At 46.9% G+C, this 11,385-nt stretch overlaps 5 protein-coding genes across 5 annotated transcripts; 1 reads left to right on the top strand and 4 right to left on the bottom strand.

The window, feature by feature from the left end:
• Positions 1-2,270: 2,270 nt before the first annotated feature.
• On the bottom strand, positions 2,271-3,602 carry CNAG_07043 (hypothetical protein). Its single transcript, XM_012197974.1, has 3 exons — positions 3,200-3,602; positions 2,969-3,136; positions 2,271-2,857 (listed from the first exon to the last, which is right to left on the bottom strand). The coding sequence occupies exons 1-3, from the start codon at positions 3,443-3,445 to the stop codon at positions 2,423-2,425; spliced, it is 849 nt and encodes a 282-aa protein (XP_012053364.1). The 5' UTR covers positions 3,446-3,602; the 3' UTR covers positions 2,271-2,422.
• A 1,033-nt stretch (positions 3,603-4,635) lies between these two features.
• Positions 4,636-5,308, top strand: CNAG_07042 (hypothetical protein). Its single transcript, XM_012198153.1, has 3 exons — positions 4,636-4,702; positions 4,784-5,021; positions 5,108-5,308. The coding sequence occupies exons 2-3, from the start codon at positions 4,895-4,897 to the stop codon at positions 5,179-5,181; spliced, it is 201 nt and encodes a 66-aa protein (XP_012053543.1). The 5' UTR covers positions 4,636-4,702; positions 4,784-4,894; the 3' UTR covers positions 5,182-5,308.
• Positions 5,309-7,722: 2,414 nt separating this feature from the next.
• On the bottom strand, positions 7,723-9,041 carry CNAG_07041 (hypothetical protein; the record flags this gene model as incomplete). The annotated part of the gene is made up of 3 exons (XM_012198152.1): positions 8,881-9,041; positions 8,373-8,817; positions 7,723-8,322 (listed from the first exon to the last, which is right to left on the bottom strand). The coding sequence occupies exons 2-3, from the start codon at positions 8,559-8,561 to the stop codon at positions 7,723-7,725; spliced, it is 789 nt and encodes a 262-aa protein (XP_012053542.1). The 5' UTR covers positions 8,562-8,817; positions 8,881-9,041.
• Positions 9,042-9,053: 12 nt separating this feature from the next.
• CNAG_07946 (hypothetical protein) lies at positions 9,054-10,611 on the bottom strand (the record flags this gene model as incomplete). The annotated part of the gene is made up of 4 exons (XM_012198172.1): positions 10,580-10,611; positions 10,438-10,510; positions 9,942-10,370; positions 9,054-9,910 (listed from the first exon to the last, which is right to left on the bottom strand). The coding sequence occupies exons 3-4, from the start codon at positions 10,123-10,125 to the stop codon at positions 9,054-9,056; spliced, it is 1,041 nt and encodes a 346-aa protein (XP_012053562.1). The 5' UTR covers positions 10,126-10,370; positions 10,438-10,510; positions 10,580-10,611.
• A 10-nt stretch (positions 10,612-10,621) lies between these two features.
• On the bottom strand, positions 10,622-11,375 carry CNAG_07945 (hypothetical protein). Its single transcript, XM_012198171.1, has 3 exons — positions 10,901-11,375; positions 10,762-10,869; positions 10,622-10,712 (listed from the first exon to the last, which is right to left on the bottom strand). The coding sequence occupies exons 1-3, from the start codon at positions 11,205-11,207 to the stop codon at positions 10,657-10,659; spliced, it is 471 nt and encodes a 156-aa protein (XP_012053561.1). The 5' UTR covers positions 11,208-11,375; the 3' UTR covers positions 10,622-10,656.
• Between the last annotated feature and the right edge of the window lie 10 nt (positions 11,376-11,385).

The following is an 11,385-nucleotide window of genomic DNA, read 5'->3' as shown; positions in this document are numbered from 1 at the left end:
TAACCCCCTAACCCCCTAACCCCCTAACCCCCTAACCCCCTAACCCCCTAACCCCCTAACCCCTAACCCCCTAACCCCCTAACCCCCTAACCCCCTAACCCCCTAACCCCTAACCCCTAACCCCTAACCCCCTAACCCCCTAACCCCCTAACCCCCTAACCCCCTAACCCCATTGAGCGAGTGCTAGTAAAGTTCATTTGATGTTGCCGCGCTAGCGCCATATGATCAAAGATAAATCGAAGAGCTCACGGTAGCAGAGTGGAACGATGATCGACAAGCCAAGCAGGCCTGTAGATAGTTCTTACCTCCTTGAACTAGAGTTGCAAAGGTGGGGTTATACTAGTGGCGAAGAGTCATTTCTCAAGAACCTAAGCACCTCGCCACTGGGCGTAGTCGTAGTCTATAGGAATGATGAAACCACCACCGTCACTTACATGGTCTCTCAGTCTAGAGTGGATAATCTGACAAACAACCTACGAACCAGTGAACATAATAATAATAATCAATGCTCACTATGATTGACGAATGAACAAGGAAAAAGAAAGAAGCTTTACTTTACTGTTGTTGTGATGCGATGAAGCTGGTTCTTCTTTTGTTTTATATGTAAAACATCGGTTGTGGAGCCCAATTTATTATACTATTTTACCATTTTTCTTCCCAGATTATCATCATTATTATGTTATTATGACATACTGGGTGTCATAACTTGGATTCTATACGTGATATTAATAGAGGATGGTTAAATTTACTAGTTAAGTGGAGCCCGAATAGAAGACCTTCACTGCCATAAAATAAAGAAACCCGTGTAGGTCATCTTCTTAGGTTTAGTTGGTTCTTCGCGGACACTTGCAGATCACCTTTCACGGACAATCCCCGAAGGTATCCGTAAAGAAGACCTTTACGGGAGCATTTGCCTATCCGGAATTCCGCGAAGGACTAAATTATTCACAGTGAGAGTTGTAATGAGGATTAGGCTTAGATTGTAAAGGAGTTCGATCACACAAACCTGATCTCCAATTCTGCCCCCAGTCTCCTGCGCTGATGCCTGGTTTCAATGACAAGTTACACCATTGCTACAGAGACCTATAATACAAAGACCCATAGCGAGCCATAGGCTACACTCAGTACTAGGATGGTTGCATAATGTTACGACTCGTCCCCAACAAGGTCCGGCCTTGGAGACGAGATAGAAAGCCGTAGTTTAACTAAGCAATGAGATATATGTATGATATACCTCTTGACACTTGTCTGTTGGCGTATGGTATAGGACGGAGGTATAGTCGCTTGGGAAGATCAGGCAAGCTTATATACTAATGGAGTAAGTTTATGTCGAAGGTGGTGCAAGGTAAGACGAGAGTGAGCACTGGGAGCTCGAGGACCTTTCGCAAAGTAACTTATGAAATATTGATCTTCGAGGGGAAGAAGATCAAGATCGAGGACAGAGCTCCCCTTTATATACTTCTACAGAAATCTATTTATATCCCTTGAGGCCCAGCTGGAGGTCCAGCTGGAGGTCCAGTTCTTATCTCGGAGGTTCAGTTTAAGGTCCAGTTCTTTTCTCGGAGGTCCAGCTGGACCTTCTTATCTGAAACAATCTTGCTTGCCTTCATTACGTAACTCCCTCCTATGATCTCTTATTTCTTCTACTTCGTGCAGGCTCGTGACATGATCCCACCTCAATAATTCATGTTTTTTCTGCATGTATTTTTAAAAAGACGTGAATTAAACCGATTATTTCAATACGCAATTTAATTCCATCTATTTGGTTCCATCCATGTCATATTAAGTAAATAGCCGAATCATTAAAAAAGCACGGAGATATATTGAACTCCTTTAATGCACATGTTTAACGCAGGTTCTATCCATGTTATTAAGTAAATAATAACGGAGTCATGGAATAGCATGGAGATGTATTGAACTCCATTACGTCACGTGTTTAACCAGGTTCCGTCCACAATATTAAATAATTAGCCAAATTATTAAATAACACGGACATGTATTGAACTCCTTCACATCACACCCACTTCGTCATATATATGCCCTGTCCTTCGACCGATATATATGGGTATGATGAAACGTCTATATCTCATTCCCCAAGTCATGCCCAATGCATATTTTGGTATCAGCATGATCTTGAGATGCCGCCCTATCGAATAATACCGGTACCCAAGCATAAATGTTGCATACATGCTTTGTGCACAGCACAACGGTTGATTTTGTGCAATCCCTGCGCCATCCGCCCTTCCGCCGATATATGGGTATGATGGAAACGTCTATATCTCATTCCACAAGTCACGCCCAATGCATATTTTGGTATCAGGATGATCCTGAGATAGAGAGTTATCTAATGATACCGGTGCCCAAGCATAAATGAATAAAAAGACATTCAACCCATCGTCCTAGTACGGGCAATATGTAAAGATCACTGGGGCACCAAATTGAAACCATAAAGCTTTCGTGAGGGTAACTGATCTGCCAACCCCAAGTGGGCAAGTTTGAACTCATGTTCTGGCCCTTCACAGTACAATAGCCCATCCTCGAATTCGTCCAGTACCCATCGAGAGGCTTCTATGAGCCAAGGTGGCATGGTATCGCTATCGTTATTAACGTCATCGCTGGGGAGTCGGCAACCTTGCGAGTCTTCGTCCAGGGCCAAATGGATGGAGGTTTGGGAATTATGTTGAGCTTGAGCTTGAGCTTGAGTCTGAGTGTGTAAGGAGATGAAGGTTTCTAGGGTTGACCGTCCCTTGAGTTGATCGGGCTTGTAAGGCGTCCAGCGGATGGGAAGGTAATGTGATTCTTCCCATAAGTATAGCTTGTGCATAGCTATCGTAAGAGCCTCGGCTATTGGTCTCCACTTCAAAATGAAGTGAATGGGTAAGTTGTCAGCGTCAATGAACAAAAAAATAAGAAAAAACGATGGAGGGCCGAGTTTGGTGGGTCATCGGGATGAGATTTTTGGACTCACGCTTTGATAACATTCCGTTCTACTTTTGACAAAACAACTATGGGAATCACCATGCGCCCCCTCATTCATATCAATTAAATTCCTGACACTTTCTGTCAATAAAATTTCGGAATAAAACAAGCTGTCAAGTGATAAGAGCCATGCTTTGCATATATCGGACCTCGACATCTTTCGTTGTCAATGAGCGCCATCACTGTTATGGCAAAAGGCCATGTGTGCTGAGCAACTCACGGTCCCTCCACTATATTTTAAACCAGTAAAATAATATTTTCCCTCTGATCCGTCTGAAGTGTGGCGATAGTCAACGGTTGGATGAGAGGTGTACACATTGGGTTTGCTAGCGATGCTAAATAGATCGTTTGTCTCGCGGAAGGACCCGAGAGCCTTTGGGTACTTATTAAAACATGACGGGAAAAAAGGTTGGGGAATGTTATCGATGGCTGTATACGCAGGTGGTTCGTCAGCCATGGACATCATCTCGGAGTTGGATCGTTATTGGCCTCAACCAAGGTATGATGAGCAACGATTAATTCGGCGGGACAAAATGAGGCCTCGACTAGAAGTATACAAACATAATGGCCTTTTATATGTGTAGAGAATCAGAAATGTATTTTTATGGCGGATACAAGCAAAGATGAATCGGATACATTTTTGTATTCATTTTCTATATTTCTCAGTGATTTATGACATCACGGATGTCCAAAGTCCGGAAGTGATGCTCCCAGCAGCGGTGAGTTTGAGGGGGGGCCGAATCACGTGATCTCATCCGTTCCTTACCTCCACTCACCCCTCCACTTCACTTGTCCGACCCGTCCCCACTTGACCAACAAATGATCCAACGGTCCGTGCACAACCAACGGTCCTTTGAACTAATGCAACGACCGATCTATACCTAGCTAATGCCAGAAGTGAGAAAGCATACCAGCTTTTGTGGCGCCTTCCAACCTGCACTATGGTTACGAAACTTTGTTATTCCTCTTTCCTTTTCACTTAATACACAGCGAACACTTACTTCTTCTCTTCTGCCCTAAACTAAGACAATTATCTTCCGTCCCAGTATGTATATGAGCCCAATCTACTTCTTTGACTTTAATTGATCACACTTTGTATATAGTTACTCAAGATGAGCCCAAACCAGGTACGACCGCCAACAACGGCAAGTCCAAGTGATCCCAGAGAACTGTCCAAAGGGCTCCCAGAGACAATTAGTGCCACATTTGGCGTCACAAAAGACGGAAAGAAGGCCATCCTCCCCCACACCATGTGCCAACTCTTGGGGAGGATGTGCCAGAAACAATGCTGGTGATGTCTACCACGAAACAGTGGGTGTATCTTCGTAAGTGGTGGAAAGGAACAACAATGAACTTATAAAGAATGGCTTACTTACCTTTTCTCTTCAGAGTGGCCGTTGACCTCTTCTTCCTTTTGCTCTCCTTCTCCTTCTCTCTCGCCTGGCACCTCACCTGTTGAGAGGATGGTAGCGAAGTGGAGATTGGGTAATATAGAAAAGAGGCCATGATGTCAGATCAAGTCATCGATGGTGTGCTTACAGATTAGCGAGGTGGATGGATTATATCATTTAGCTTGTAGTGGCGAGCGTAGATAGATATATAAGTCCATAGTAGCTTGGTACTGGATTGCTTTCCTCATCTGACTTTGGTTAGAAAGGAAGCTGAACATCCGTACCAGTCCCAATCATTCATTTAACATCACCGACATCAAACCACTAAAAACGTGAGTCAATCTTCATAGGTCTTTTATATCTTCAAGGACAGAGAGAAAAATGAGGGGTCGACTAACACATAGCATTTGCAGTGTGGCAATAGTAGTTTCCTTGGTCTTCACTGTTTGGTCATTCCTCCGTTGGCCAGAAGTATTTAGTGAACTTTCCCAAGACGCGGTAACCAAATATTCTGCCAGCCAGCAATGGTCGCTCCTAGGAAGGAGATATGGCTGGAGCCGAACTACGGATGCGAGGCTACGCAGAGCGGTTCGCCGAACTTCCCAAATGTGTATAGGGGGAATTGTCGTGATCCAATTTTGGTGGTTGTTGGTAAGTTTAATGACAACATAATGAGTTTTGTAGCAATAATAGATGGATGGTGGGCTGACTAACCATCTGGTTTCATTGTTGAACAGATGCTGGGGATGGAGGGGGCATTCATTGGAAAGATCTTGGGGATGGTTTAGGGAAAACGGGGCCGGATGGGTAGGATTCCAGTTGTACATAGGGTTGCTATAAAAGCGTATTGTAAGCTTATTGTGAAATAGTCATTTTTCTAACTGCGTCAGCATGCGATAAGCCAAGTTTTATGTGCACATGAAAGGGCTTGTCAGGTCCTCGAGCTTCCATTGCGCGCTCTTGTCTTACCTTGCACAGCCCTTTGACATCAACATATCTGACTAGTATATAACCTTGCCTGATCTTCCCAAGCATATATAATCCCGTCCTATACCATATGTCAACAGACAAATGTCAAGATATCGTACATATTCTTCATTGCTTAGTTAACTACGACTTTCCGCTTCAAGGCCGGACCCTTCTCAAACCAGACCCATTGCCCATATCACCAGCACAACTGCCTACTCACTTCTGCTTTGGTTGCCCAACCATGGCCTTATGGCCTCACATGTTTCCTCAACATTGATCAGAGCATGTCAACTGAAAAACCTCTCCGCCGTTGCACGACCTGTCCCTGGCGATGACCGCGCACGGTAGAGACCGATTGCAGACTCGCTCAATGGTGTGCCAGCACGCAATGCATACCTCGTACTATACAACGATCGCTACCGTGTGAAAGAACAGACTCACCCGCATCCCACGCTCTCCCATTGTGTATCCTGCCACCTATCCTGCGCATCCTCTCCTGTCCTTTCATATATCCCATATCGTCTCTACTGCCAATGAATGTCGAATAAACAAGTCGGTGTGAAAGAGTAGCCGAGTGAATGAATCGGGCGTGGAGGAGCAGCTGAGCAAATGCGTCGGGTGTTGAGGGATAGCCGAGTGGATGAGTCGGTAATGGGAAGAATGAATTCGAGTGCGGCATGAGGCACGGGACGTAGTCGAGGGTGAAGACAACAGTGAAGACGAGGGTGAAGACGAGGGTAAATAACCAAAAACAGCCATCTTTATACAGTAGTTAGCGCTATGAAAACCGTGAAGAGATAAACAGCCATGCTCACCATACACAGACTACCATCCGTCAGCATTGTCTTTTGTCACGAGGATAAACATGGACGTTACTGCAAACTCCTCTCCGTCCGCACCCTGTATTCTCCATCGCCAGCCTTTCCATCTTGCCCACCTCTCTCGCCATTTTGCTTTCGACACTGTCTGCTCTTTTAACGTCCTTCCGCACTCAGTTATCCTTCCATTCTGACTGCTTTACTATCCACAACAGTCAGCGAGAGTAATACTCAAGAGCAACAGCGACAAACGAATCAGCAACTCACAGTCTGTACAACGTACCATATCTCCAGCATCCACCACCCTGCTCTCCGCCGTGTGCCATATCTCCTCCCTGTTGTCCCATCCACACGCATCCAAATGTTGCTTGTGTCGAGAGTAGTCATCAAGTCAGACGCAGCCAGACGCAGCCAGACGCAGCCAGACGCAGCCAGACGCAGCCAGACGCAGCCAGCACCGGTCACACGTACGTCTTAAGTTGTCTTGGCGTGACACAACTCTGCTAGTTTTTGTCTGACGGGCGAAAGAAAGAAGGGGACAAGCGTGAAACGTGAAAGACGTTGTTTGAAATGCCTATTAAGAAGATGATGAAGTAGTCGTTTCATTGCGTCGAAAGGTTGTGGACACACTGTGCGCTCGCTTGCATATTCGATTCTCCGATATGCAGCGATATGTTACATTACGGTGGATAACGGACACAATTTTGTCCGGTATGCTACCAAAGGGCATATCGGGAGAGTCCGATATGCTGCCGCGCGCACGGTGACAGAACGCGAGAATCTTTGATAGATTAGGTAATCATATCATGACCCGTGAAGGCGGAAATCATAAATGAAGATACGCTATGCAATACCATTAAGATACCGGTAGAAACACCCGCTTCCATAACTCATTCGTCGATACACTATCCCTAGCATAGAAACCCATCCGATTCATATCCTCTAGACAATGCTATCTGCTTTTAATCCTTACATCCACCCTCTCCAGTACGCTCTGTGATACAGCCTTGTCGCCAAGGAGGTCACTCGCGCAATCCACCAACACTGCCCATCCTCGTGGTACTAAGAATGGAATCCCATGATCGATGAATACATCTCTCAAGGCGCCCACTTTGGATACCATTGGATCTTTTACAAGCAAACCACTTGGCAGACGAGCGATGGCGGAACTATTCCACCTTCCTCGACCTCTCTCCTCCGTGGAAACGAACTTGACCAGAGAATACAGGAACAAGGGTAGGAAAGGTTTTGGACAGTGATACTTACACGCATGGGTGTCCACATTTAAATGGAAAGTTCCATCATCAAGATGGTACACAGGCAGCCAGCAGTGCTTACACACGCCACTTTTTATCCTTTCCAGGGCCCTGAGCCACTCATCCAAGCCAGCTCTGTCTTCCCGTCTCCTGCACGATCTTACATCATGCTTCCTGAGCTCACCACACCCAAAGCAAAGAGGACACCACGAAGGATTGCTTCTACTCTCCCACTCTTCTTCAGTGTATGACAGTTTAGGAATAAGGCGTTTGAGAGCCGAAAAGAAGTTCTCCCATATGGCCATTTGATTACTGGCGACTAAATCTAAATCTCCCACCCCTTCCCCTTCGATTTTTCGCGCCTCTTTCTCTCACGCTTCGCCCATTTATGACATCTTCGGTACTCTGTCCTTCCTCCACAGACACCATGTCTCTCTGGTATGATTTTGCTTTCCTTGTCTCTTTGAGTTGCTCTCCTCGAGTGAAGCGTACCTCCCAAGGGTCCTCAAGGATTCGACGGGGTTGATACAATGTGCGTGGAAGAGCAGAAAGGAGGACATCGATATTGTGAAAAGCAGCTGTGTTGATCACGAAACAGTCGGCATCGCAATGGCGAATCGCAGCAATTTTCTGGCTGGTTGCCTGTCGTTCTTGGAACACGACCCTTTCTCCATCCTCGGCAATGTAATTTAATTTCCTATGATAATTTGTGGTTGCATGGAGGAAGATCTGGGAAATCCGGTCTGGCGACACTGGTCCGCCTTTGCTTTGGAACATCAGTTCTTCAAGCGTTTTGGCAGCATTGTGGTTGTTGAGCACTCTGTAGAAGTAGATTTGCAAAAGCCGTATGTAGGCCAAATTGCAAATCATAACAATGCTGATTCGCGGTGGGAGCGCTCGCGCAATCCACTAGGTAATGCGTTAGATAGCAAGGCACAGTATCTGCCTAGAACTAGCACTTTCCGAATGTAGAACGGCAAAATCCCCTCTAGCAGAGCATATATGGGGTCAACGACGGCATGAAGGATCTCGTCGAAGTCCGGAAACAAGTCAAAGGCAGAAAGGTGGCTGGGCACGGCGAAGATTGACTTTTCGAGAGTCTCAATGTGAGCCTGAGTGGCTTTGGTTTTAGGTGTCCAGCCCGACATGCGACATGAGTCTGTCGGGCTGTCTGCGGAGCTTGCTCAAACTGGCGAAGGAGTTCGCACTGCTGAGCCAACATTGCTTCCGAGTGTTCTACACCTGAGTGTGCCGGGTGCTTCCTGGTGCTGTGCAACTGGCCAACTCGTACCAGACATTTGAGACAAGGTGAATCCTTCCTCCTGGAATGGGCGCATCCAGTGACAGCGACAGAGGCAGGCCGATCGCAGCAAATGGTTCCAATCCTGGCATTTACCTTGCGGCCTACCAAGAGAAAAACAACAGTCAGTAGGGACCAGGTAGTATTCACACTGAGAGGTATCTCACCGTTGGGGTATCTTGGTGTCTTTATCCACAATCCATCACACTCTGCACTGAGGAGGTCAACGGCCAAAGTAAAAGACGGTGAAGAAGACAATCTGGGGGTTCATTTGGTGCAGAAGTGATACCCATCAGCATCACGAACGAATACTGAGACCGATATTTGTTGGGCAGGTCGGCTAGCTGACAATGATAGGGCCCATGGATCGAGGGGAACGATTGCGGGACTTGGAGGGGTCTGCCCAGTCGATAGAAACGTTGATAGTAAGGACCAGACAGCCACGTTCACGCTGGACATCCTGATCATCGACCTGGTAGCATGATCCATCCAACTGATGGCGGAGAATCTTTCCTGGATTCGCGTCTTGAAGATAAGCCGGCCTCTCCATCTGCTCATCACGTTGCCTTTGCCTAGAGCGCAAAACTTGTTGATCCTCGACAAGCCGTTCTACACCATCAAGAGAGAAAAGATATTCCAACTCGGCTTGTAGTGTGCGACGAGGAAAAAACTCTGTCACCAGCTTTCCGCCCTCCCTCAGAGCAGTGCCACACTCAGGACAACTGTCTGGTACCTTGTCCCACCCATCCTTGCCTGCTACATCAACAAAAACATTCTGACGCTCCTTGGTAGGGCATTTGGGATGCACCGCCACAGAAGGGTCAAGGTCAAGTTGACCATACAATGTCTTGACATTCTTGCGGAGTCGAGATGACGAAGTTTCTACTGAAAGGTCGAGGATGCGATACATTTTTTCACGCTCGCCCGGCGAAAGATCGCGCTTGTCGTGTATCCTCCAGGGCAACGCTTGTTGATCCTCAGCGATAGCAAATTCAAGAATGACCTGAATGACAGCCTTCACCATGTCGCCCAATCGCTGAGGCAGCCCTACAAAAACCATGAGGAAGATTGAGAAGACGGCAAGGACGATGGCAAGTAGAGACATACTCCTTGTAATTGATTCGGTGCGGAAGATGGTTTCGTCTTGATAAGGGCTGGGTTGCCGACACGAGTAAGGAGGGATCAAGGATTCAGGAACTTTGGTAGGCCATTTGGCTAAGACGATCACGGATGACACCTCCATATCCATCACCCTCAAAGCCTGTTTCAAGAAGAGACTCATCCATCATGATGGCAGGAAGATCATCATAACCTTGCCCATCATCGATATCCATAAACTCTCTTTCAAGGCCACCTTGTGAAGTCTCCTGACCTGAAAGAGGAAGAGGGTAGGCATCATCGGATAAAGACATGAATTGGCCAGCAGGGGAGAGGATCGAGGGATCGAGATGTCACTGGAGGCCGAATCATCGGAAAGGGGTACAGATGGAAGGGTAGGGGCCGCGACATCGTCTGCCCCGGACGAAGAGGATAAAGGTTGATTGTCGACCTCGGAGAACTCCAAGCTTATGCGGTGATTGAGCTAGGTCCTATACTGCGCCGTGCGTCCACCTCGAGGACATAATACACATCGGCAGCGCACGACGGCTATTTGAGGCTACGATGACCATAGGTTAACCCATTGTTACAGCTACACGGTTCATATCCATCTTCCGGGCACTCACCAAGGTCGTTTTTGGTCCTATAGATGCTGCCTCGATGACATCGTTTGTTCTATCGTAGGGATTGCCCGACGAGCTAGAATGGTATAATAAGCCTTTCAGTCAGGTTCTCGATTAGGAATGCAAGTACACGACTAGTTCTCACCTGGACGCCCTGAGATTACTACTTCGAGGCATTTTACTGAAAGAAGCGTCTAAACTAGGTCGAAGTCTGAGATAGTCTCAGTACAGCTCCCGAGATGCTTCGTCCATATCCTTTTGGCTGATACTCTTGAGGGCTGAGGAACGTTAGTTAAATTGAATGCATTTGTCCTAAAAAACGCCTACTTTCTTCGCCGAACTTCTCAAAAAGAGCGGCCCTACGCATCCGGCTTCTCCTCCAAAGCTGCCATGTACCATTATCTCGACGATGTTTTTGAGTGGTAGCATACCGTTCTGCACTTGCCAGCCGCACGTCATGCTACACGCAAAACTCCACCAAAGCTTTCCTCTGCGACCTTATTCAGCGCTGCCTTGACACTCTTGTTCATTCTACAGCGACCCTTCTGGGCTGCACAAAACAACTCAGCATTGATCCCTTCGTCACGAGTAGTTTGCCTATCGCCCTCTTGTCCTTCCCTGTCGCCGAATGGTGTATCTCTGGCGGCCAAGTCCTCTCCTTCTTCACCGCTGTCTTCAGTGTCTGAACCAAAACTGTCGTCTGGGGTTGCCCTATCCCAAATGTCATCAATCGGAGAGACCGCATTTTCGTCGGGACGGTCTTGACTGAACATAGTGGCCCTTGCAATATTGAAAAGAGCATACGCTTTTGCTGAGGGTTCTTAGAATAATGTTGCCAGGGCGATGAGTAACTTGAAACCAAGGGACAAGTACAATCAAAATATATTCATTTGAAGGTCACGTTGAGACGATTCATTCGCGTCGCGACGCGTAAGATTGTGTGGCTCAGAG

The sequence above is a fragment of the Cryptococcus neoformans genome, chromosome 13 (assembly GCF_000149245.1).
Source record: "Cryptococcus neoformans var. grubii H99 chromosome 13, complete sequence".
Taxonomy (NCBI): Eukaryota; Fungi; Basidiomycota; class Tremellomycetes; order Tremellales; family Cryptococcaceae; genus Cryptococcus; species Cryptococcus neoformans.
The sequence above is the reverse complement of the archived record's forward strand: the minus strand, read 5'-3'. Positions and strand labels throughout refer to the sequence as shown.

Bases quoted from the DNA above. Each gene is read 5' to 3' on its own strand.
- CNAG_07043 (XM_012197974.1), bottom strand. From the start codon at position 3,445: ATGATGTCCATGGCTGACGAACCACCTGCGTATACAGCCATCGATAAC. The intron at 3,137-3,199 runs GTGAGTTGCTCA...TGACAACGAAAG, and splicing joins TAAAATATAGTGGAGGGACC to ATGTCGAGGTCCGATATATG. The intron at 2,858-2,968 runs GTGAGTCCAAAA...TTCATTTTGAAG, and splicing joins GAACGGAATGTTATCAAAGC to TGGAGACCAATAGCCGAGGC.
- CNAG_07042 (XM_012198153.1), top strand. From the start codon at position 4,895: ATGGTCGCTCCTAGGAAGGAGATATGGCTGGAGCCGAACTACGGATGC. The intron at 5,022-5,107 runs GTAAGTTTAATG...ATTGTTGAACAG, and splicing joins TCCAATTTTGGTGGTTGTTG to ATGCTGGGGATGGAGGGGGC.
- CNAG_07945 (XM_012198171.1), bottom strand. From the start codon at position 11,207: ATGTTCAGTCAAGACCGTCCCGACGAAAATGCGGTCTCTCCGATTGAT. The intron at 10,870-10,900 runs GTGTAGCATGAC...TGGCAAGTGCAG, and splicing joins AAGCTTTGGTGGAGTTTTGC to AACGGTATGCTACCACTCAA. The intron at 10,713-10,761 runs GTAGGCGTTTTT...AACGTTCCTCAG, and splicing joins TGAGAAGTTCGGCGAAGAAA to CCCTCAAGAGTATCAGCCAA.